Raw genomic sequence first — 25681 nt, forward strand, 5'->3', positions numbered from 1 at the left:
TGTTTTCGCTTTCGCCGAGTGAGAATGATGTCATTTTGGCTCAAACATATTTGATTTGTAATAAATAATAACGTATAATCGTACAATCGTCGTCAACGGGCTTTCATATGGTTTCCATAAATTTAATTGACGTTCAATTTAAAAAAAAAACAATAACAAAAATATATTTAATCTGATACTTAAAATAAAATATAAAATTTTTCATAAACATTTTATTAAAGGCAAAAATATAGGTATATATTTATTGAGTAGTTTTACAATTGATAGTCGTTTGGGTCATAGAGTTCTGACAGCAGACGGTAGATGTAGGAGGGAGAACTGCCTCCGCTGGAAAAACAACGTTATATATATTTGCCAATGCTAAAGAAAACAAAAAAATATATAAATGGTGGTTGATCTCGTAGCACCTTACTCTTTATTTGCAAATCTCTCTTTCAAATCAGTTAAATTAAATTGTAATCAACAATCGTTCTAGTTAAGCAACTTACAGATTGGTTATGAAAAGTGTGATGTGGTCGGGCGGTACCACATCGTACAGAGGCGCCTCCACGCGCACATACGCGCTCTCCAAGCCTCTGCAACAAACGATATGAAAGTAAAATATAAATAAGTTAAAACATTTATCACTTAGGTGTCTACCAATCTTTACTAATTTTATAAATGAGAAAGTCACTCTGTCTATTATGCTTTCAAGGCTACGCCACTGAACCGATTTTGATAAAATTTGATTTGAAGCTTTTACACCGAATACATTCCTCCCCTAACACGCGGGCGAAGACTAATAATTAATATATGTATAACAAATAAACTTTTATATCAATGTCGCGGTCCGTTGTCCATTTTCTGGGCGGCAAAGTTCAGTTTCCGAGCTTTGAAAGCACCGGAAAAAGATTGGGTTTGGGTTACAGGAAATTCGAACCAGTCTCTTGAGGATATAGCATATAGGATATCTTGAGATACCGAGGCGTATGTTATTGAGAGACGGATCCAGGTATGAGGCTGGCCAATACTCAAAGACCGAAGAAATAATATATTTTTATTTAAGACACGTCACAATTGTTTGAGTACCCCGTACTGACTGATTGATTAATGTATTATAATAATCTAATAGGAAATTGTTATGATTTCGTCATCATGCCAAATATGGAGTACAACTAAAAAGGCGATGTGCTGACGGCACAAGGACATTTTGAAATCCCTCAACTCTTTAAATGATACTCATGGACTATTTGACAAGGATTAAATAAGGAACGGTACTGACGAGTAGGGCAGCGCGCGGTGCGCCGGCGCCAGCGCCTCGAACAGCTGGCCGCCGCACGCGTGCAGCGCCGACAGCAGGTACAGCGGCGACAGCACGATCACCTGCGGCGACGTTAACCACCATTAACTCTTACACATTATCAAGGGCCTTACTCGTCAGGCTAGTCAATTTTTTTAGGTATATGAAGAGATGATGAAGGCTTAAAGATATATATATTTGTTTACGTCTTTAATTTGTACCAGAGTATTTTTTGTTACGTAATTTGTCCGTCCGTATGAGACATCGAACAATGGTCTATATCAATGTAGTTTCTAAGGAGGAGGCAGTAAATATTAATTTATGGCGCCATCTGCTGGTGATAACATGTATGTAGTGTACTGACGGTGACGGAGTGATGCGCGGCGGCGGCGGTAACGGCGAGAGTACCGGCTGCCACCAGTGCCGCGCCACCCGCTAGCGTGCCAGCAGCGCCCACCACCACCTGCAAACCATATAATATTTTTAAAATATTTATTTAACACAATATGTATACACATACAATATGTCTTACATTGATGCTGTCGAGGCTAGTAGGAGAAATAAAACTTATAACAGATAAACAGATAGACGACACGAGCTCACCTTGTTGACCCTGGGCATGAGCGCACCCACGGCCGCCCCCCCCACCACCGTCACCGACACGCCCGCCGCCGACAGCCGCGCCGCCATCGCGTGGCTCTGCGGGCGGAAAGTGCACGTGCAGGGTATACTGACTGCGTTTGTACTTTTTGCTCCGAGATCATTATTGTTGGGAAAAAAATTGTTGCTACTCTTTTTGTGCGACCCACATTCGATTGCAATGTATCAATACTTTGCACGTTCTGTAAGCCAACATGTGGAGATGACCTTAGGCACAAGGGACATAACATCTTAGATTCCACGAGGGTGCGGGGAGTGGTTTCTATTTTTTGCAGCGCCGGTGTGTTCTCGTGTACTAGGCACCTCGGCCACGTCCGGCCCCTCAGCGAGCAGCAGGCGGAAGCGCTTGGTGGTGGAGGCGCGCAGGAAGCGCTCCACGAGCGCGCTGGCGCCGTACGTGAGCAGCAGCTCGTCCGCGTGCACGTGCTCGCGGGCCTGCGCGCTCAGCGACGACGCGCTGGCGTCCAGCTCGGCGCGCAGCTGTAACGAGACAGGCGACTGTTTGAGTACTTATAGTATGGTAGGTAATATAAATTAGTTTATTAATAACCTCCTCCTCAAAAAGGGAGAGGAGGGCTTAGCCCAGCAGTGGGACATTTACAGGCTGTTACTGTTATTTTTGTTATTTTAAATGCTTGTCTTGCCCTTTTTTATAACAGTCGCCTCGCCCCGACTTCACCCTCATGTGAGTTTTTTGTACCCCAGACCATGTGTAGGTAAAATTTTATGGTGATCGGTGTAACAAACAAACCAACTCACTTTTGTATTTATAATACTAGTTAGGATTGCTTCCCAGAAGTTAAAAAATAATTCTATGTAATGTGTTATATATAAGTGCGTTAGTAATTTTATTAAGACAATCAGATTTTACGGTTTGTAAAAATTTTTATGTTATTGAGATCAACTCCAATCAATATATGTAAATGTTAAGCATAATAATTATAATCCAGTGCCGCTTTTATTCAAAAGAAAAACAAATAATTTGAAATTTTAGTCTTGTAAAATAGCGATTCAAACCTCAGCGATGTGATCCCTTATGGGCTCCTTCAAGTCCCTGGCAGCAGGCCCAAGCGTCGCGCGTCGGCTCGGGGCGGCCAGCACCAGGCGCTGCAGAGACTCACCAGCCCCTTCTACACTCTGGAATACATCACAACAAATGTTAGAGCCCGGATATATCTAACAGTTCAATCTTCTATTTCTACATCATGTTGGTCCTCTAGGAGCTGGATATAATATTCTAAAATTAAAAAATAGATATACAAATAATTTGATGAAAAGTATGGTAGCGTTTCCTCAAGTGTGTGTGAATTATCAGTTAAAATCCACACGTCATATCGTGGGTGAGGTTCACCTGGTTCGCGTGCGCTCTCTGCTCATCTCGTATCGCTCTCAGCACGCGGCGCACCATGTTGCCGGCTGCCAGCTCTGTGGGCAACGCCTGTACTATGTTACGTCCGACTGCGCGAACTAAATTGCACAGTGACCTGGAAGAGATAGTGGTTCTCTACTTAGAAATTATACTCGAGTCTTCTGAGCTTGAGTGGTGGTTGGAAAAAAGGTATGGGTGTTTGTAGGAGCGTTCAATTAAGCTGCCGTCAATCATGGTATAAGCTCTTCATATTAGATACACAAATCTGTAAGGTCAATTAACCTTTATGTGGCAAGGTATTTCTATCTATAAAAATACACTTTTATAAAAGCCTTAATAAGTAGAAACTTGAAGGTACATTCATTTTACTCAATAGGCCATATAGATGATAAAAATGTTAAGTTATTATTTTTTTGAACTTTAAACAAAATTTTTAGATTTAATCGTGTTATTACCTTATTTTTTTTACAACTTTTATTTACATGTCTGTAATATAAGTTGTGAAAATAGGGTAACCGCTAATAAGTTGCTTGTTCTTTTAGAATATCTGTGATTGATATGAATGGCCACTAGCCGCTTACATTCCAATGGCATCTGCCTAAGAGGGAACGCTTAGCAGGAGTTGTGTTACTTCGATGACAAAAATAAATGATTAACAAATAAGTTCTTACAGTGCATTTGTGCTTTCAGACTCACTGATGATCTGTTCCAGGAGATCAACGGTTGCCACGGCAATGTTCTTCGATCCCTGAATTTTTCTGTAATAAAGAAAAGTGACAACGTAACAAGATATTACTTTAAAAAAGTAATAGAGCACAAATTAAGCACAGGTGATTAAAAAAGTACTTTTTTAAAGTTTGTTGTAATGACATCATCATGTCATCTCCATCAACCAGAGGTGTTGTGGAGCCCCATAGCCCCATCTAGGAATCTAATCTAGTGTGCAATGAATTGTCGAGGAATCGCTGACACTGATAGTACAATTTATATTAGTTCCGGAGTCAGAGTTCCTCCACCAGTGTTGCTAATGTAAATAAAATCCCTAGATTTAGATAATACTGCAAACAAATTGTGTACATGATTCTTTTGGATGTAAATAAAAATTTATTATTATTATAATTCAATGTATTAGAGACAGGGGCAACGAAGGTTTTTTTTAATTAGTTAGATGGAATTATTTCTCAATTTTTTTGGGTAATTAAATATCAAATTACCTACTTGATATACCGTTACTCATATGTTTAATTGCTGTAATTATTGTTAAGAGAGTAACCAGTACAATCTAATTGTAAGTTCAAATTGAATCCCACTTACCCACTTCTTACGTCAGACACGAATTTTACAATATTGTCTGAAGTTTTTTCATCTAAATCCTTCAAGTTACCTTCAGAAGGTGCCATCGTTTATTATATTAATGTTATTATAGTATTTACAAATAATATTTGCGAATTGCTGCTGTTCTAACCTCATCTGCTCATGTTATGACGTTTGGTGACATATTGTCGTTTACACTTTGTGTTAAGAAATAAGAAGTTCCAATGGTAAGTAAATAATTAAGAAATCATTATAATATCTCTCCTTATTAAATACTTGATAAAACATATTTATATGTATTTATTTATTTAATTCAGAATTTTTTGTATAATGAAATATGTTAGTCTAAGAATTATTATTTTTTTATTATAGTGTCTTAAAAAAATGTACTTGTCAATTTTATATATTTATTAAATTATATTGTATTTGTTTACGTTTACTTTGAATTGAACAAATTATAACTAAATGTGTTGTCGAATTGGATAAACGCCCGTTGGTAGCTACGACACAGTTTAATACTAAGTTACTGACACTTAACACAAGTTTTTTAGAATAAGTATGTACACTACTTTTTCTCTAAGCGGAGAACGTGTTATTGTGTGTCTTAAATAATAATAGAGAAAATAAAAAAATATATAGTTGGGAAAAGTAAATAGTATATTTTTATCAAAATTTTAACACAACAAAAAAGGTCTACATTGAGTAGAAAATATAAATTAGTAATAAATCAGTCAATCAAAATATTATTCTTTATGAACAAACATGATTGTTACAAGAACAAATGTTGTAAACGGTCGGTATGCCTACAAAAAAGTTATTCCAAAGGTTCCAAGCCGGTTCATCATCTGAAAATGATGTTTGAAGCGCTGCCTGGCGCTTTGCATCTTTACTTCCGCTTGACGAAGATGAGTACGAAACTAAACGCTTTCTATGTTTTTTAATTATCCTCGACCGAGGACTACTGACTTTCTTTAATGATTTTGGTGTGGATGTTACGGTACAAAGTATATTAAAATCAGTGACAGAGGAATCGGCTAATTCCATTTCACTACCTGAAGCTACCACGTTTGCAATTTCGATTCCAAAACTCTCACTAATGTCTCTATCGATACTTTCACAAATGGGTACTTCATGATGCGGTAAAGAATCTTCAGGGCATATTGTCTGGAGCCGTCTCATAATTTCTGGTGTTTCATTGTGACTTACCGGACTGCTACTCCTTGCACTTGCTTCTGTAACATATTTTATGACATCATTAATCTTTACGTTACACCTGTAGGCTAATATCACAAAAAACTCACATTAACAATTGGTTTTATAGGACGAACTTACAAATACTAAAAAAAGGCCTGGTTTTAGACTAATTTAGCAACATACAAAATAAGTACAACTATTATTTAAATATTAAGGTTTATTTTATTAATTTGATATCACATATCTTGTATACTAGATAATTCTATTCGATTCTAGATAATTCTAGGCTTTACGTGGCGTAAACATTGTTAAATTTTAGACTGTTTGTAAGAATTTCTAGAAAGAAACCCGTGGCTTGTGCTCAGGAATTGGACATTGCAGTTTTTTTACCTATATTATATAATGATTAACGAGGCTCTCAAATAAATATGAATAAAAAATGACCTGTAGTTTTTGCAAGTTCCTTTTCTACTCCTTGTCTAGTTTCTATTTCGTATGCACCTGCAACGCAGCTCTGTTCGCTTCTCATGGAAGAGGAGGACGTATCAGTTTGTTTTGTCAAGTAACTTTGGCTGCTTTTATCCCATTCCTTGCTTGAATCACTTTCATGCAATGATTGTTTCGACATTTTGACAACAACTGTGTGGACATCGGCTTTTGTTATTATTTGTTCATGCCCGCTATTCTCTTCTGATTCGGTACTCTCCGAGTTACAACTCGTCGATCTAGTCGCTTCCTGATTTGTTTCGTCGCTGGTAGTTTGAGGAGAATATTCCTCTTTATCCAGAATAGCTTCTTGAATAAATTTGTCGCTCGCTAAGATTCTGTTTTCGGTATCAAAACTAGTACCTTGTTGCATTAGATTATCGTCTCCACTTTCAAGACCTGTACTATCACAACTGAGCGTATCGTAGTCTATGTTTAAAAAGTCTCTTTTATAAAGTCTTCTCATTTCTTTCGCTAATTTGTTATAGAATTCTTCGGTTTCATCTTCAAGATATTTCCGCGGCTCTTTTTCTATTATTAAATCTGGCAAAGGACTCTCTGGTCTATATATTTCATCACTTGGCGATAACAGCGTTGGCTCCTCGCTTTCATTTATAGGGGACAACACTGAAATAAAATAAAAAAACATTTGCTCAACTGATTGCTTAAGTTATGTACTATTAAGATTGTAATAAAGCTTACTAGGTATATCCTCAAATAAACTTCTTATCAAGTAAGTTTTTCGCCTCTCCCACTCTTGTTTAGAACTTCGCCACATTTTTGGAAACTATTTATTTTTTTCTTACTATGCGTATATATAAAAACAAATGTTTTTGAGTAAATAATTTCAAGCTTTTGATTTATGAAATATTGAAGGTAGTTTTAATTTATATGTCACATACTAGATTAACATACATACTAAATTATATTTAAAAAATAATAGATGCGTTATATTAGTACATCGGCCCAATAAAATGTATTAAATATATTTATAATTTAAAACACAAATATGTTGTTAATTAAAATATTATGTACATATGCAAATGTCACTCAAAATTTTTCACTGCAAGTATCCAAGCACAATCATCTGTAAGCTGTCATTTCTAAATGACAGTCATTTAAAATCAATATATCCAAAATATATGAAATTTTCTTCAATTTCTACACTTATAGACAATTTTAAACCATTCTATTTCATTAAAACACCTAAGCAATAAACTGTCTTCTATTTGAATGTCAGTTTCATTGAATATTTCGAAGATAAAATGAGTTTTGCTAACCGCAATGAATTTGTAACGCTTGAGCGATTGTTTGATGCGGAAATGCAAGCGAATTGAGTGAAATTGTGTTAAAATATTACAATGGACCTGTCGCCAGACGAGGAACACTTCCAAGGCCGGCTCCTGCATCAGGTGGGCTATTATTTTCGCAACTAATGATACAAGTTTGCATCGTGTTAGAATGTCGCAATTTCCATTTTAGCCCATATTTACGTCCGAGTAAATTTAGCAATAACATTTTGACGAAGTGCGTGATGCATATTATTTTTATAAATATTTTATTGTAAATATAGTTTGATTTTGGATCTGTAATTTTTTTTAATTTTAATAGCTATTTTTTTATGATATGGGATTAAATGAATGTCCATCTTATCTTTTAATATACAAAGATTAGCTATTTCATTGAATATATATAACATTTTACATATTCTTTATAGAACAAAAATTTAAACTATATTTTAGTAACTAAAATCTGTCTGTGTCGTCTATTTAATCATACATATTTATATCTTTATATATATATCTATATATATTGTGTCGAATTTCACTGAAATTCTGCCACATGTGTATTCCATCAACCCGCATTGGAGCAGCGTGGTGGAGTAAGCTCCAAACCTCCTCAAAAAGGGAGAGGAGGCCTTAGCCCAGCAGTGGGACGTTCACAGGCTGTTACTTACTATATATATCTAGCTGGGCCTTGTAATAAAGTAGAATTATCCTTCTGACAGTTATGGATATTGCTTTGGTATACATTCTACAGCTTGAGAAAAAACATTTTAATGGGAATATAGCTTCTACAATTAATGTACTCAACCATTTACATAAGCGATACTCAACCTTTTCTTTATAGGGGCCACAAACACGTGTTAGTCATGGTGTCGCAGGCAGCAAACAAAAAATATGGTTTTGGGATTGATACAAATAAAAATAAACAATTATGAACAGATTTATCACATATATTTTAACATTTTTTTATCATTTCATGATGTTTCAAACACTTTGCAGTGTCTGTGGTCAGAAACAGTTGTTTAATTCAAATGATTTAGGTGTTAAAAAAACCTTTGCAATTTAAAAATTGAAAATAAACTAAAAGCAGGCTGGCCCACCAGAAAAGCCCAGTAGGTCGAGGTTGAGTACCGCTAATCGACGTCCCCTACTTTGTATACTTCACTCCAGTTTCCTTGTACATGAACTTTTTAATAATTATTTTATAAGATTATTAAACATAACGTTATAACGTGTTTAGAATGTAGGTTGTACAGTGACACTGACGAGGCTCTCATACTTATGGTTATAATATAATAGTTTAGGATTAATGACTGAAAATAAAATTAAGGTTGTGATTGTTTCCATTTATATGTTTCAGTATATATTTTTTAATCGAAATCATGTTGTATTTAATTTTTAGTTTTTTTTTGTATACATTGTTTGTAATAAATCATTTTTTGGTTTTGTCTTGGAGTGTACAATTAAGTTTTTTCTAAATGTATATATTGTATTAAACTCCACAAGGCTGCGCTATGGGACAACCTGGAGCTGCTAGAGGAACTACTAGCGGGTGGCGCAGAGGTGGACGCGCGTGACGCTCACATGCGCAGCGCTCTCCACGCGGCGGCGCTCGCTGAGCGGAGCCGCTGTCTGCCCGCACTGTGTGCAGCCGGTGCTGACGTGGACGCTCGGTCTGATCACGAGACTGGGGGAATGGTAAGTGATTAAAATTAATGACATGACCATGCATTGTTCATCTCTATATCTACATATCTTACTTAAAGACAGAACTTGTAGCCATAAAGCCTATACTGTGTTTGTGGTGAAAGACAAAGTTGAAATTTGTCTTTTGTCTTTGATAGGATTTGGACGTCCACTGCTCGTATGTAGTCGATGCAAGAAACATTCAAGCGCTGGTTTGCGACGGCTTGTATTTTAATTTGTTTTTTAACAAGTTCTTCGTATTCCCAATGCATACAGTACGGGGCGTATTTTCGCAACAGAGAATCAATAAATTTAGGATATTAACATTAAAAATAAATAAGCATGTCTTGTTTATCGTATTATCTATGCTTAAATCCCGAGCGGGGCCAATAAAAAACATAAGAAACCCTCAGTAGCAGCCGGAGTTCGGATATATGCAGTCCCCTCACTGTCAGTCCTGGGTTGAATTTCGGACTTCTGGACGGAATACCCAACATCTTGCGTTTACGTACGCACTAGTTCGTCTTAGAGGTGAATTGTCGTGAACTAATTTCTAAAAACTGTTTTATGGGTACTATTGTTATATTAAAGTCGATGCTGCGGTTTTCGCCAGATTAGTTATGATTAATATCGTCATTGACAGTGTAATAATTGTTCCAGACAGCGCTTCACACAGCCGCTGAGCGCGGTCATGTCGAGAATGTTAATGCGTTACTGGCCGCTGGCGCCGATCTCAGTGTTTTGACAGCCAGCGGGGAGACAGCGCTCGCACTCGCTGAAAGGGGGAGACATCGGCATGCTGCGTTGGCGTTGCGGGAGGCGAAGGGTGAGTTTCCGTTTTACCGTCGCTTTGAAATATTGTACAGAACTCTCGGTTGTAATGATATCAGTAATATTATCATTTCTGAATGCAAAAACATGCAGTCACATTAAAATAACGTCCACGAAAATTATATAAAGATACACCCTAGCCACGGATCATACACCATAAAATGGTCATTATCATATCAGTCAAGGATTTTTACGCCCTTGTGGCAGCTGGCACTATAGAGAAGTAGAAGAGCCTGTACTCAGTACCCTCGTTATGAGCATGATGATGGGTCTAGATGACTCCATCGACTCGAAGCTCTACAACTTTCGGGGATGGCTATGCATCTCGTATCTGTGTCATAGCGGACCGCCCACACTCGCTTTTGCGTCCTAAAAACCATATTTACACAGCCACTCGTGCTAATTTCAGACCGGCTAACTTTTATTAATCTTATTGTAGCTTATTTTAATTTATCGAAGTGATCTTTCCACTGCCTCAACACAAATAATTTTTTGGGTTATAGGCAGGCGGACGAGCAAATGGGCCACGTGATGCTAAGTGGTCACCACTGCCCATAGACATTAGTGAGGTAAGAACTAATAACGATTACTTACCTCGACAATGCGCTACTAACCTTGGGTAACTGCTGACTTCTCACCCGGTGGAATATCAGGTTGTGGTTCAGGCTCCTCTTGGCTCTTCGGATCACAGCCTTATTTCTACCAGAGTGCCACAGGCCAAGCTGCCGCCACTAGCGGTATGCAAACGTCGCGTTTGGCACTATAAGTCGGCGGATTGGGACGGTATGCGCGATTACTATGCGTCGGTCCCTTGGAAGGAACGTTGCTTTAGTGGGAATGACCCGACAGCTAGTGCCGCTGCTGTTGCTGGCGAGATCATGTTGGGAATGGAATACTACATTCCTAGCTCAGATCTCGTCAGTAGGAGTACGCGTAACCGTTGATTCACTCGTGAATGTGCCGATGCTGTATCATCTAAGCAGGCGGCATATCGCAAGTGGATCAACGGCTGCATTAGCGGGGCATCTAACATTGACTCACTGAAAGCAAACTATAATAAAAATTCCAAGTCCTGTAGAAAGGCATACACGAGAGCGGATGCACAGCGCATTGTACAGATTGGTCATGACCTTGTTTCGCATCCTAGGGGCTCCCGTAGCTTCTGGCGTCTGACCAAGTCTGTGCAAAACAATTTCTGCCAACCTTCGCCGCCACCGCTCAGAAATCCGGACGGATCGCTAGCTCACAGTCCGCAAGAGCAAGCTGATCTCCTGGCTAAACTCTTTGCCGACAATTCCGTCATCGATGATTGTAGTGCACTGCCACCTACAATACCTGCATGTGGCCATACGATGCCTGACATTAAAATCAGGCAACGTGATTAGCGTGCGGAGCTGCAATCACTTGATGTACGGAAAGCTAGCGGTCCCGATGGAATACCAGCCATAGTGCTGAAGAAGTGCGCAGCGGAGCTGTCTCCTGTGTTAACGCGCCTGTTCCAACTTTCTCTCTCTTCGGGAAGTGTGCCGGAGGCTTGGAGAAGAGCTAATGTGCAAGCGGTTCCCAAAAAAGGGGATCGGTCTGACCCGGCAAATTATCGGCCAATAGCTATCACCTCAGTACTTTGTAAGGTGATGGAACGGATTTTAAACAACCAACTGATCCATTAACTAGAAGATCACTGTCTAATTAATGATCGTCAGTACGGGTTTCGACCAAAACGGTCCACAGGTGATCTTCTAGCGTACGTAACACACCTCTGGGGTGAAGCTATCGACAAGCATGGAGAATCGTTGGCTGTCAGCCTCGATATCTCCAAGGCTTTCGAAAGGGTCTGGCACAGAAGTCTTCTCTCCAAGCTACCGGCATATGGTCTGCCTGCTCAGCTATGCACCTGGATTGCCAGCTTCCTACACAAGCGTAGCCTTCGTGTTTTAGTAGATGGTTGCGCTTCACAATTCTATGTAGTGAATGCTGGGGTCCCCCAGGAATCTGTGCTATCTCCCACACTCTTTCTTTTGCATATCAATGATATGCTCTCCCTTGGGAACATACATTGCTATGCAGATGATAGTACAGTGCATGGTGGATACCACGGACGCGCAGTGGCTGGGCGGGCGGAAACTGAGGAGAGGCGGGAGAATCTTGTCATTGAACTCGATAGGACGTTAGATCTCATCGCCAAATGGGGCTCTGATAATCTTGTTGAGTTTAATGCCAAGAAAACACAGGTATGCGCTCTCACGGCGAAAAAGTCAACATTTTCCCCTCTTCCCTCCCTCTGTGGTACTCCGCTGGTGATGCAAAGCAAAATCGCCATGCTGGGGATTGACGTTCGCTGCGACCTTAGTCCAAGGGATTACATCGAGGCTGTTATAAAAACAGCTTCACGGAAACTCGGAGTTCTGAACAAGGTGCGGCGCTTTTTCACGCCACAACAACTGTGCCTGCTGTACAAAACACAGGTACGGTCTTGCGTGGAATATTGCTCGCACCTTTGGGATGGCTCTGTAGTGGGTTGTACAATTAAGAAGGAGTGTTGAGCGAGTAAAAGTTGAAGAGAAAGAGTTTATAGATAGAAAGAACAGTTTATTGGAAGCCACAAGCACACACACACTAAAAGTCAGAAGAAGAAGAATAAGTTTAGAAGAGGCACAGAATTACACAGAGACAGTTACAAATTATGAATTATAAGAATAGGACGCGGCGGATACAATTTCTTAGAATTTTGAATCGAGTTAATCGCGGGTAAGCGTACAGCTGACTGCTTCGATCGGCCGGTGCATAGTCCATCCGCGCGGCGCAAGCGCCGCCCCTCTGTGACGTAGTCGTTCGAGACAATGGGACCGGGCAGCGGCCGATCTATTTATTCACTACTAACAATTATGTTTGCGTGTTTTATATTTATTTATTTTTATATTTATGAAAATATATAACCATGCTACATCACCCCCCTTCAGAGACCGGGTTACGGGCGATAATAGTCGGGAAATTTTACAATGCGGCCCGAGTGTGTTTTCTTAATATTATCACCGGAAAAAGATAACCTCTGATGTTTCTCTCGTGTGTTGTGATGATGAGTGTGGACGTTGGATGGTGGTGTATTGTGATGGTGTGTGAGAGTGTAGGATGGTAGTGTGTTTGTTGGATCACTAAGTATGTAGGCCGGTTTTAAGCGATCTATCGATACTGTAACCTGCTTACCATTTACCATGATTTTGTACACCTTGTCGCTACGTGAAATAACTAAGTGAGGTCCGGAGTATGCTGGTGTTAGGGATCGTTTAGTGGTGTCGTCTCTGAGAAAAACGTGAGATGATGTGGGTAAGTCCTTATAAATGAAACTTTTGACCTTACCACTGTGGTGTGAGCTTGGCGATGGATGCAAGTTCCGCACAAAACTACGCAACCAAGACAGGTAGTCCGTCATGTCTGCCGTTTCTTCGCTACGAGGATCGAGAAAGTCGCCAGGTAGTCGCAGAGGTTGGCCGTAAACAAGTTCAGCCGGTGAGGCTTGTATGTCTTCCTTGTATGCGCTGCGAATTCCCAGTAAGACAAGAGGAAGGGACTCAACCCAAGGTCCATTACCGTGGCAGGTTATTGCAGCCTTGAGCTGCCGGTGAAACCTCTCCACGAGTCCGTTGCACGCTGGGTGATAAGCCGTGGTTCTCCGATGCTGAAAACCAGCACAGATAGACAAATTTTTAAATAGGGCTGATTCGAATTGTCTGCCCCTATCGGTAACTATATCTGTGGGACAGCCAAATCGAGATATCCATCCGCTTAATAAGGCCTTTGCCACAGTTTCTGCGGTTATTTCCATTAGAGGGATTGCCTCAGGCCATCGCGTAAAGCGGTCTACGGCCGTAAGGCAGTATCGGTACCCGTGACATAACGGCAAGGGTCCTATCAAATCGATGTGGACAAACGCGAATCTCAATTGTGGCAGTTTAAAATTTCCCACTGGGGCAAAGACATGCCTGGTCACCTTACTGCGTTGGCAAGCGAGGCAATTGCGTACCCAGCTCCGGCAGTCTTTCCTTACTCCAGGCCACACGTAGCGTTCTGAGACCAATTTGGCAGTAGCATTGGCACCAGGATGACTCAAGCAGTGTAGACTTTCGTATACCTGCCTGCGTAAGTCTCTGGGAACGAAAGGTCTTGGGGTGGTGCTACTGACATCGCAGTACAGCTTATCCCGAGATCCAGGAATTTTTATTTGCTGGAGTTGCAGAGATGTGTTGCCTTTTAACAGCTCTGATAACTCAGTATCAGAACTTTGAGCTAAAGCTATTCTCTCAGGGTCAACAGGTTGGGTGATTTCCTCAATACGCGACAAAGTATCTGCCACCACGTTGTTTTTACCAGATATATGTCTGATATCGGTGGTAAATTGAGCTATCAGATCGAGGTGGCGAAACTGCCTAGGAGAACAATTGTTCTTACGATTATGAAAAGCGAAGGTGAGAGGTTTGTGGTCTGTGTAGACTACGAAGTCGCGAGCTTCTAACATGTGCCTGAAATATTTGATGCTCTCGTAGATGGCAAGCAGTTCACGATCGTAAGGCGAATACTTGATCTGAGCTGGGCTTAACTTTCGAGAGAAGAATGCAAGAGGCTGCCATGCCCCTTCCTTCAGCTGCTGAACGACCGCGCCAACAGCTCTATCCGATGCATCAGTGACCAGGGCCAGCTTTGCGTCGCAGTCTGGATGTGCTAACATGGCGGCTTGACAAAGGCTGTTTTTGCAGCTTTCAAAAGCCTCCACTTCCCGTGCTGTCAAGTTGACTGGACTGGAACCCTTGACAGAACCAGATAGTAGTTCGTTTAAAGGTGCCTGGTAAGTCGCTGCGCCGGGAATAAACCTACGGTAAAAATTCACCATGCCTAAGAAACGACGTAATTGTCTTACCGTCGTTGGAATGGGAAATTCCTTAATGGCATCTACCTTAGACGGCAGTGGTGTTGTTCCCTGAGCTGTGATGCGATGACCTAAGAACGTGACCTCGGATACGCCGAAGATACACTTAGAGCTGTTTATAACCATACCGTATTCTCGGAGTCTGGTGAAGAGCTGGTGGAGGTGCATCTCGTGGGTCTGTTGGTCTTTTGAAAATACGAGGAAATCGTCCAGGAAAGCATATGTGAAGTCAAGACCTCTGAGCATTTCGTCGACGAAACGCTGAAACGTCTGTCCGGCGTTACGAAGTCCAAACGTCATGTATGGAAATTCATATAGTCCGAACGGCGTTGTAATAGCGGTCTTCGGAATATCCTCTGGATTCACCCTGATTTGGTTGTACGCCTTTTCCAGATCTATTGTGGAGAATACAGTACAGCCGGAGAGGCTGTGAGTGAAGTCCTGTATGTGACGGATGGGATACCTGTCTGGAATCGTGCGAGCGTTGAGCATCCTATAGTCGCCACAAGGTCGCCAGCCGTCATTTTTCTTTGGCGCTAGGTGTAAAGGCGATGCCCATGGTGATTCGGAAGGACGACAGATACCACTTTGCAGCATGGTTTCAAATTCAGCCTTCGCAATTTTAAGTTTGTCTGGTGCTAGCCGGCGAGGTGTACAAAATACTGGTGGTCCAGGTGTTGTTTTAATGAAGTGCATCGTATTGTGTGAGTGTGTACGGTGTATGCCAGGTGGGCGAGTAATATCGGGGTACTGTCGTAGTATGTCGTGGTATGCAGAATTACCAGAGATTACCTTTACCGATGATATTACGTCTGCTGAATGGGCAGACGAAGCCGGGGACGTAAGCGTAGTTGTGTTGTCGATAAGACGCTGGTTTCTGCAATCAACAATTAAATTGTAATAAGACAAAAAATCCACGCCTATTATCGCCTTCGTAACGTCCGCAATAATAAATCTCCAAGTAAAGTCACGGCGTAACCCTAAGTTTAAATTTAAATTAATAAAACCGTAAGTATAAATTTGTGTACCGTTAGCCGCACTTAACTCGAACTTCGTTTTTTCACGTCGTCCTGATAAGGCTGATCGGGGGAAAACGCATAGATCGCTGCCGGTGTCCACTAAAAATTGGTTTTTGGTTCTGCGATCGGTCACGAATAAGCGGCCGGTACTCGGGCAATCACTGGCCGCCATTACTGATCGCCCTTTGCGTTTCCCGACGCTCGGTAGTCACATGGCGGTATACACTTTTTAGCACGTTCGCCGAAATGTTGATGGTACCAGCAGTGTGATGAAGATTTTGATCGCGTAGAACTCGAGCGATGACGACTGCGGTTCCGGTATCTAGACCGTCCGCGCTCTCTCGACATCCTTTCTATTTTTTCGGTTAAACTAGCGACTTGTTTAGCCAGGGCTGCAATTTCGGTATTTTCACTGCTATTACTCGTGACGGCTGATGTTGACGCCATTTGAGGTCCGACCACGTCGCTAATTCGGTCAGCTAATTCCGCCAGATCGTCCATCGTGCTTTTCGATTGCGAAGCAATAATTGCTTGCATATTATGAGGGAGTCGACTTGCCCATATAGTGCGCAGGAAGTCTTCTGGTACTCCAGGTCCAGCTAAGTTCGTAAGATGCCTGTAGAACTGTGAAGGTTTTCTGTCTCCTAATTCCTCGTGCATGAGGAGCTGCTTTAATTTCTTCTCCTTGGAAGCAGATAATCTTTTTATCAACTCGCTTTTTAGCCTTTCATATTTATTAGTAGTTGGGGGGTAGGTGATTATGTCCTCCACCTCGCAAGCATATTGAGGGTCCAAATTCCCCGTTACATAATAAAACTTGGTCTCGTCAGTTTTTATATTTGACAGAGCAAACTGTGCTTCCATCTGGGAGAACCAAAGAGCTGGTTTCTCGGCGTAAAATGGTGGGATTCTTACACCAACCCGAAATGATTCATACGTGGTCTCACCCGCATGTTCCGGAACGTTCGGTGCCATTTCGATGCGTGCTTTAGGCTCGCTCATCTTGTTTGTGTTCTTCGGGGTCACCAGTTGTAGTGGGTTGTACAATTAAGAAGGAGTGTTGAGCGAGTAAAAGTTGAAGAGAAAGAGTTTATAGATAGAAAGAACAGTTTATTGGAAGCCACAAGCACACACACACTAAAAGTCAGAAGAAGAAGAATAAGTTTAGAAGAGGCACAGAATTACACAGAGACAGTTACAAATTATGAATTATAAGAATAGGACGCGGCGGATACAATTTCTTAGAATTTTGAATCGAGTTAATCGCGGGTAAGCGTACAGCTGACTGCTTCGATCGGCCGGTGCATAGTCCATCCGCGCGGCGCAAGCGCCGCCCCTCTGTGACGTAGTCGTTCGAGACAATGGGACCGGGCAGCGGCCGATCTATTTATTCACTACTAACAATTATGTTTGCGTGTTTTATATTTATTTATTTTTATATTTATGAAAATATATAACCATGCTACACTCCGCTAAGTACCTACTTGAGGCCTTGGACCGGTTGCAGCGACGTGCCGTACGCATTATTGGCGACGTAAAGGTCACAAACACCCTTGAACCTTTACAATTGCGTCGTGAGATAGCAGCACTGAGCGCTTTCTATCGACTGTATCACGGCGAGTGCTCTGAGGAATTATTCTCTCTAATTCCTGCTTCCCCCTTCCTTCTTAAGTCCACGCGAGCTGGTTCTCGATGTCACCGCCTAACTGTGACATCAATTCCATCGCGAACATAGAAATTTGGCAACTCCTTTCTTTGTCGCACTTCCAAAAAATGGAATTCCTTACCAGCTCACGTGTTCCCCTCCTCTTACAACCCGGGTTCCTTCAAACGAGGCGTGAAGAGGCATCTTGCGGGCCGGCAAGGCGAAGGCGGCTAGTGCAGAACGTTTTTCCCGTCTGTACTGGCCGTCGTCGCGTTTGGACTCTACTACCACTTACCATCAGGTGGAGTAGAGTCATTTGCCCTCCCGGCGAATATAAAAAAAAAAAAAAAAATGAGATGTTATGTTACTTGTGCCTGTAGTTACACTGACTAACTCACCCTTTAAACCGGAATGCAACAATACCAAGTACTGCTGCTTAGCAGCAGAATATCTGATGAGTGGGTGGTACCCATCCAGACGAGCTTGCAGAAAGCCCTACCGTCAGTAAACCCTATTGTAGCTTATTTTATTTTATCAAAGCGATCTCTTCACTGCCTCAACACACATGTCCGCTTGTGTCTGGCGTGTCAAGGACGCTCTACACCTTTCCAAATCAAAAGCTCAGTTACGTCACTGTATTTTTACATCTAATGCTTATATTATATAATCATATAATATGTATATAATAAAATATGTAGAGTATTTTAATATTTAAGTAATAAAATATTCGTGTAGGCTTTCAGAAACATTTATCATTACATTACGAATATGTTATGTCAGTTCTACTATCGGAATGTTGATTCGTATGGTCATTGGGTTTATGTGGGTTTGAATCCAATCAGGCACCACCGAGCTTTCATTTGTAATTAATCTCGTGGTTAAGGAAAACATCGTGAAAAAATCGTGAAGTGAAGAAAGCTCCATGTAGATAGATATAAGTCGGTTAAATGTACATCCACCAACAAGGGTGTAGCGGCTCAGTGAAATAAGCGTTGTTCACTTTTGTTCTTCTTTTGAAACACACTAAGGTTTGGTTAAAAAATTATATTAGGTCCGCAATTAATTTTAATAAAATGCAATGCCTCGATTGTCCGTGGTACGTGCGTAATACCAATTTCTATAAACACTACCGAGTCGACTCGATCTCCAAACACCACAAAGAGCAGTACAGTTGGATTTAGTTAACTCACTTAACTCACTGGTCGTACATGCCACTACTTTAACGTGAAGAGGAAACATGCCAGACAGATGCGTCTTAGTATAGCCTCCAACATAACCTCAACGCCCTAGGCTCAGGCGCGAGGTACAGGAGGCATCATTAGTACGTTAGTCTCGTCTGAGCCTTTACGTGGGCTCCTCATTTCACCTCTTCGCCCCCCAACCGGTGACGTAGTCAAGGCCAGCATGGCCAGCAGCAGATAAGCAAGCATGCAGAAAAAAGTAACGATTAAAGTTTACTTGTCTTACGAACGCGTGGTATTTCATTCAAGACTAGTTTTCGCCTGCGGCTTCGCCAGCGAGGGGATAGGTGTCTTATATCATATCCTTGGGGCTTAAGCTTGTTTCATGACTAATTTCACCAAAATCGGTTCAGTGGTTTAAACGTGAAAGCGTAACAGACAGGCAGAGAGGCAAGGCACTTTCGCATTTATAATATTAGTAAAGATTTGAAAGAATATACATATATATTTATATTTATACATTACAAATTTAGAGAAGACTTATTATTACATAATTTAAAACGACCGACTACTTTCCCGTTAAGTTGACAGGTGGGTGAGGTGGGTGAGGTGGGTGACGCGGTGAGGGTTGACAGGCTTATCTAATAATGTGTTTATGAACTGCGAGCCTTCAAGGTCGAGAGTGTTATGAACTTACAGAAATTGTATAAAGTAGAATAACCATGTACGTGACTTTGTACTTTCACGCACAAATAATTCACTTGTCGCCATGTCGTCGCGTCGGTCTCGTATTGTGTGCAAAAAAAAAATATTCTCGTTATTGTAAGAAAATAGAAAAATGTTATTGAACTATACATCAACAGAGGCTCTCTATTCTCTCAGTTTTGAAATGTCAACGATATGTAACGATAACGATTTAATTCTAAATGTAAAATTAACACAGGCTCAGCAGAACCGACAAGTAACTCAGTTACTCTTAAACAATTACAATTACAATTTACAATGATGTGACGGCAATCCGACACGACCGTAGAGAGATTATGTGTCAAAAGGCTGTACGTGTTCCCCGAGGCACGGGATCTAAGACTGAAAACTACTACTGCTACTTCTTATAACCAAAGAAGCAGTCTTATATACATACATAATTATCCTTTGACGAGCCGGTTGGTGTGGTTGGTAGAACACTTGCCTTTCACGCCGAAGGTTGTGGGTTCGATTCCCACCCAGGACAGACATTTGTGTGCATGAACATGTCTGTTTGTCCTAAGTCTGGGTGTAATTATCTATATAAGTATGTATTCACAAAACAAAAGTAGTATATGTAGTATATCAGTTGTCTGGTTTCCATAGCACAAGCTTTGTACAAGCTTAATTTGGGAACAGATGGCCGTGTGTGAAAAATGTCCCAGGATATTATTATTTTTATTATTATTATTATTTAAGTAATTTTGTCATATACTTGGTCGTTAATCAGCGCCCGTCAGCCGCAGCTCGCAGCTGGTCGGACACCGGCTCAGTGTAAGCGCGTCTTCGACACGGAGCGGACGTGTCGCCGTCCCACAAATTAAAAATGCATACTAATACGATACTGTAATAACCAAAACGCAATATATATGTAAAATGTTATGTTTAAAGTGTTAAGAGTTATAAGTGTTTGTTCAAAGTGATAAAATGGAAATATTTGATTGTGTTTCATGAAGAAATATTTTGTTAAAAATGTTGTTAATAATATTATGCAAATATTAAAACAGTAAGATAGATTTTTTAGAATAATTTATTAGATATGTTTTATGTGAGAAAATGTTTATTCTAATATGACGACTTTAATTATAATTATATCTCTAAACTTCAAAATACATTTACAATATAAATTATTTATAGATTTCGTGTTTGTAATGATAAAATATATTTGATATATGTATAACTAGCGTCCGCCCGCGGCTTCGCCCGCGATGGGGCAGGTGTGAGGTAGCCTACTCCATAACCCAATTGACATTTCAAGTTATTGCGAGAAAGATTAACAAAGATTCACCCTTACAAAACCTTTGCGTCCATGATATCAGTAGGATACGTTTTACGTTTCTGGCTGTTACTTCTGTTGGTTTGTTCATTGAACTGATTACTAAGTTTTTTCTTAAATCAAAATTATTAAAAACATTACTGTTTTTCTCGCGAAATTTCAGTATATATTTTTCCGTTTTTAATTATTTGTTGACTATGAGTAAAGTCAAAATTTTAGAATCAGTAGTTTTGGGGAGGAGATTGTCAGAGGTATTTAGAATTCATTAAGTTACGTTTACGGTTTGTGATAACTTTAAAAAACTCCACCAGTAAATTAGGAGAAAATTACTTTTAACAGGTGACCATACATAAAAGAAACAAACGCATCGAACAATATAACCTCCTTTTTAAACTCAGTTAAAAAGTACTTGAAATTAATGTATCATATAATGACACTTGCAAGAAAAAACACGTCTACATAAATGACTGACTGACATATCACGCACAGCCTCAACCAGCTGGGTCTATTAGGATGCAATCTGTATAGGAAAATTCTTCATGGAGCGTAGGAGAGCAGTAACGATAAGAAAGGATATTTCTAAATTCATCTCCTAAGTGGGGTTAAGTGGGGTGTAAAGCTCGAAATTTGTCAGTGCTGATGTTTGATATATCGAAATATTTATTTAGGATTATGTTAATGAGTTAAAATACAAAGATAAAGCTTTTTTGAAAATTAAAACTTAAGGTGGAACTTTGTATGTAGGTTTGTCATTTTAGAAAAATAGAAATACGTTAAACAGTGTTTAGGGGTGTGTCTATGAATAAAATACAGCTATTACAGCGTTTTTGAAAATTCAGAATTCAAGTGGGTGAACTCGCGGATGAAAGTTTGTATAGAAGCTCATATGTTTATCAAATTCGGTCCGTTTCTGAATAATTCCGACGGTGTAACCCCGATGGGTTACATCGGCTAGTACACAGTAATATACGACTAGTAATAATTATATAATAATGTTAGCTGAAGCCTTAAAACAACCGACCGAACCGACAGCTCCTTGTAGTGAAGACAAACGGACGGTTTGTTACGTTTTATTAATGTACATATGTATTTATTTATTCAATACATTATTGCACAACAAAATGCAAACATACTTTACTCGATGAGTCTAAAAAACACGTTTGAGTTGTCATTCTAGTCGTAAGTGCAAGTTTAAATTTAATGTAAAGCTACCACCGGTTCGGAATGTACCACTGAAAAGAATCGGCAAGAAACTTTTATTTACTGTTTAAAAAATGTTATACATGTATTTAATCATACAATTAAAAATATTATATCCTATACGAAAGTCAACAAATACTAACTCCAAGCCCTTTTATAATCTACTGGATGCAGTGCAGCGGCACTGACGTAAAATAAATACGAAGTCACCCCTCTAAATTCCCCCCGTAAATAAAGTTGAAATTTTCAAAAATCCTTTCGTAGCGAATGCTTACATAAATAAACATACGTTTCGAATTTTAGCTTTCTAGACTCCATGGTACTGGTTGTGCACTAATAGTCGGTAAGGATAAACAATTTAAAAATAGTAACCTATAGACTTGTACGAAATACTGAGCCTTATTTATTAATATATTGTTACACGATTTAATATATAATAATTAACATAGATATAAGTATTAGCGGATAGTTATTGTTGAATCGAACTCCTTGTTCAAGGAACGATGAAGACGGAGCGGGAACAGAGACTCGGCGTGGCGACCTGTCTTTACTTATCGTGTATATTACAAATATATATATAATTTTAAAGGTACCATCGGTTCTCGTGTAGAAGCTCAGTAGTTATACTTTTTCTTTGACAAAGTACATGGTCGACTATAAATAGACTTTTAACTTTATGTCGTACTATTTTTCGGCCTCAGCTTCACCCACGTTTTAGCGGGAGGTATGAAAATTAGTTGATGTCCTTCCTTGATGTTAAAGCTTGCTTCATACCAAATTTCATCAAAGTCGGTTCAGTGGTTTAGCCGTTACGTGTAACAAACAAACGCACAGAGTTACTTTCGGATTTGGAATATTTGTGTAGATTGTTGTCAATACACAGTTACAGCCGCTGTCAGATAATATTTAGTTGTCTTAAACATGGGATAAGACTGACCAATGACGAGTCCGATTGTGACTCGGCGATCAGCGAGAGACCAATGAAGCGGCCACGTACCTAATTCGTTACGGGTAATTTAAAATACGCCAAGTGAACACGTACACACCTATGTCTAATATATAAAAGAATAATTGACTGAATGACATATCGACGCCCAGCCCAAACTAATGGGGTTGGCAACATGAAAATTTGCATATGGGTTCATTTTACACTGTTGCTTAGCACTGAGGAAAATTATTCTTCAAAAATAAAGGATTTTCATACAAACTTCCATCCCCATCACAACCTTAGTAGTTAAATTTTCAAAAAGCCTTACGTAGTGCTAACCCGGTTGCAAATATTTATGTTGCTCGTAAAATTATTAGGGCCGTGCGATGATATATCAGTTAGTCAGTTATTCTATAAGAATATATATATTTGATTTTATTAAATCAGTCAATGGTCACGTCCGGCGCTGGCGCTGTCCTGAGAGCAAGAGACCCAGCAGGTCGCTCGACAAACGATCACACGCGCTACTGACAGATACACTTTTATATTTTATATTTAATAAAGCCGAGATAGCCCAGTGGTAAGAACGCGTGAATCTTAACAGATGATCGTGGGTTCAAACCCGGGCAAGCACCACTGAATTTTCATGTGCTTAATTTGTGTTTATAATTCATCTCGTGCTTAACGGTGAAGGAAAACATCGTGAGGAAACCTGCATGTGTCTAATTTCATTGAAATTCTGCCACATGTGTATTCTACCAACCCGCATTGGAGCAGCGTGGTGGAATAAGCTCCAAACCTTCTCCTCAAAAGGGAGAGGAGGCCTTAGCTCAGCAGTGGGACATTAACAGGCTGTTACTATACTATTACTATTTTATATTTCCATCAGTCGGCTGCATAATAAATAGGCCCCGTCTTATATTTTCACCACTTGACGTCTGCCAACCGACCAGCCTATATGACATACATCACGTTGTGTGGTGTTGCTATTCTAATAAGTATACGTATACGCGCTTAAATTTATTATCTCTGACATATATAAATAGATTTTTATAATTATGCATTTTATATAAATATTATTAACGTATGCTTTGAATTTATAATAAATGTACAATGATTTGTGTTAATGTGGAAACCTTTGTTTAAACGTAAAGAAGTTAACATGTCTGCCGGAAACGACTTCACCTTGTAAAGATTCAACACAACGCGACCTCTTAACACGTACACGTACTTTCATTATTATGACTCGCATACATGTTGTTGAACTATATTATATCATCGAGCTCGTATCATAATGATTTATGTTGGTTTGTCCAAATACATGTACGTTTGATATGAAACTTTCATCTATGTTTGTTTATAGTTTCAGTTCAGACATATGCTATATAGTGTAATTAGTAACAGCATGTTAATGTCCCACTGCTGGGCTAATGCCTTATCTCCCTTTTGAGGATAAGGTTTGGAGCTTATTCCACCACGCTACTCCAACGTGGGTTGGTAGAATACACATGTGGCTTAAGTAATGTTGCATATTTTTTGTATATTTTATACCGACATAGTCGAAAAGAAAGACCTTCGAAGCTAAGACTTTAACAGACACACATTTTAATTTTATATTTTCAAATGGTGTGTATAAGTGTGGCTAATTTTGGGTCAAAATAACTCAAAAAAAAAGTTATAGATAACAAACAGTCATCATTTATATGTTTATAAAAATAGAAAAAATAAATAATCACGACATCTGAAGGTTAATTTCACTGTCACAAAGTATCCATTCATATCAAATATATTATATACTCTCATTTAGAATGTTTTATGTATTTTTTTTTATAGACTAGGAAGGCGGACGAGCGTATGGGTCACCTGATGGTTAGTGGTCACCAACTCCCGTAGACATCGGCCTACGAAACCAAGATTTTATGTCCCTTGTGCCTGTAATTACACTGGCTTCCTCACCCTTCAAACCGGAACACAACAATACCAGGTTTTGCGGTAGAATATCTGATGAGTTGGTGGTACCTACCCAGACCGGCGTGCACAAAGCCCTACCACCAGTAAGTAGCCCAGCTGCGCACGGGTAAAGTAATACATGTAATGCGATTGAATTTTTATTTGAATTGTTTTTTTTTTTATTTTGATTGATAGGGCCAATTTATAGCCAAACTTTTCAAAGTCTGTCTAAGTAGACATTCTCATGAAGATAACACAAAACAGTATCTTATTTAGTTTTATGCGAGAAGTTGTCGCAAACATATGAGTGGAGTGGATTGCATAATTTATGCAATTTTGTAAGAATCTTCGAGAACTTCGAGTGTGACCAGCTAGCGTCGCAGGGCCTTGAACTTGACTCGGAGTGTAAGTCTCCGTGCACATTGGAGACTTATTTTATTTATGTATATAACAAAAATCATCCGCATAGTCACAAAGTAAGATAAAATTACGACTAAAGTACGCTAATATAGTGGACATTTATTAATTAATGTATTGTACTATATATATAGGGTAAGTTTTATAAAAATTTACAAGTTTTTCCTAGATTTGCACGGGCAGATAATAGTCTATATACATAATTTATATCGTAATACATATAACTATTAATTTACGAGGTGCACCCCATTGGAGCTCCCAGCTGGCATAATTTTTCGACATCTTCAACAATCAT

The 25681-nt window shown here is 39.7% G+C and overlaps 3 protein-coding genes across 5 annotated transcripts in view; 1 reads left to right on the forward strand and 2 right to left on the reverse strand.

The window, feature by feature from the left end:
* The window catches only part of LOC126779709 (uncharacterized), a 70256-nt gene extending 65457 nt beyond the window's left edge, over positions 1–4799 (reverse strand). Inside the window, 9 exon segments of the mRNA XM_050503870.1 lie at positions 259–327; positions 489–575; positions 1262–1362; positions 1644–1742; positions 1883–2419; positions 2957–3076; positions 3291–3423; positions 3980–4066; positions 4623–4799. Of these exon segments, the coding sequence (XP_050359827.1) occupies positions 259–327; positions 489–575; positions 1262–1362; positions 1644–1742; positions 1883–2419; positions 2957–3076; positions 3291–3423; positions 3980–4066; positions 4623–4708 (1319 nt within the window). The 5' untranslated portion in view covers positions 4709–4799.
* A 515-nt stretch (positions 4800–5314) lies between these two features.
* Positions 5315–7138, reverse strand: LOC126779563 (uncharacterized). 3 transcript variants are annotated; one of them, XM_050503670.1, is made up of 3 exons: positions 7005–7138; positions 6318–6929; positions 5315–5854 (listed from the first exon to the last, which is right to left on the reverse strand). In XM_050503670.1, the coding sequence occupies exons 1-3, from the start codon at positions 7078–7080 to the stop codon at positions 5373–5375; spliced, it is 1170 nt and encodes a 389-aa protein (XP_050359627.1). In that variant the 5' UTR covers positions 7081–7138; the 3' UTR covers positions 5315–5372. The 3 variants fall into 3 exon arrangements, with proteins under 3 accessions (XP_050359627.1, XP_050359626.1, XP_050359625.1); XM_050503669.1 differs by having other exon boundaries at positions 5315–5851; positions 6261–6929; XM_050503668.1 differs by having other exon boundaries at positions 6261–6929.
* A 304-nt stretch (positions 7139–7442) lies between these two features.
* Positions 7443–25681, forward strand: part of LOC126779434 (leucine-rich repeat serine/threonine-protein kinase 1) — a 64602-nt gene continuing 46363 nt past the window's right edge. Inside the window, exons 1-3 of the mRNA XM_050503356.1 lie at positions 7443–7714; positions 9095–9286; positions 9935–10100. Of these exons, the coding sequence (XP_050359313.1) occupies positions 7664–7714; positions 9095–9286; positions 9935–10100 (409 nt within the window). The 5' untranslated portion in view covers positions 7443–7663. The remainder of the gene's footprint in view (positions 7715–9094; positions 9287–9934; positions 10101–25681) is intronic.

Source organism: Nymphalis io, chromosome 29 (genome assembly GCF_905147045.1).
Source record: "Nymphalis io chromosome 29, ilAglIoxx1.1, whole genome shotgun sequence".
Lineage (NCBI taxonomy): Eukaryota > Metazoa > Arthropoda > Insecta > Lepidoptera > Nymphalidae > Nymphalis > Nymphalis io.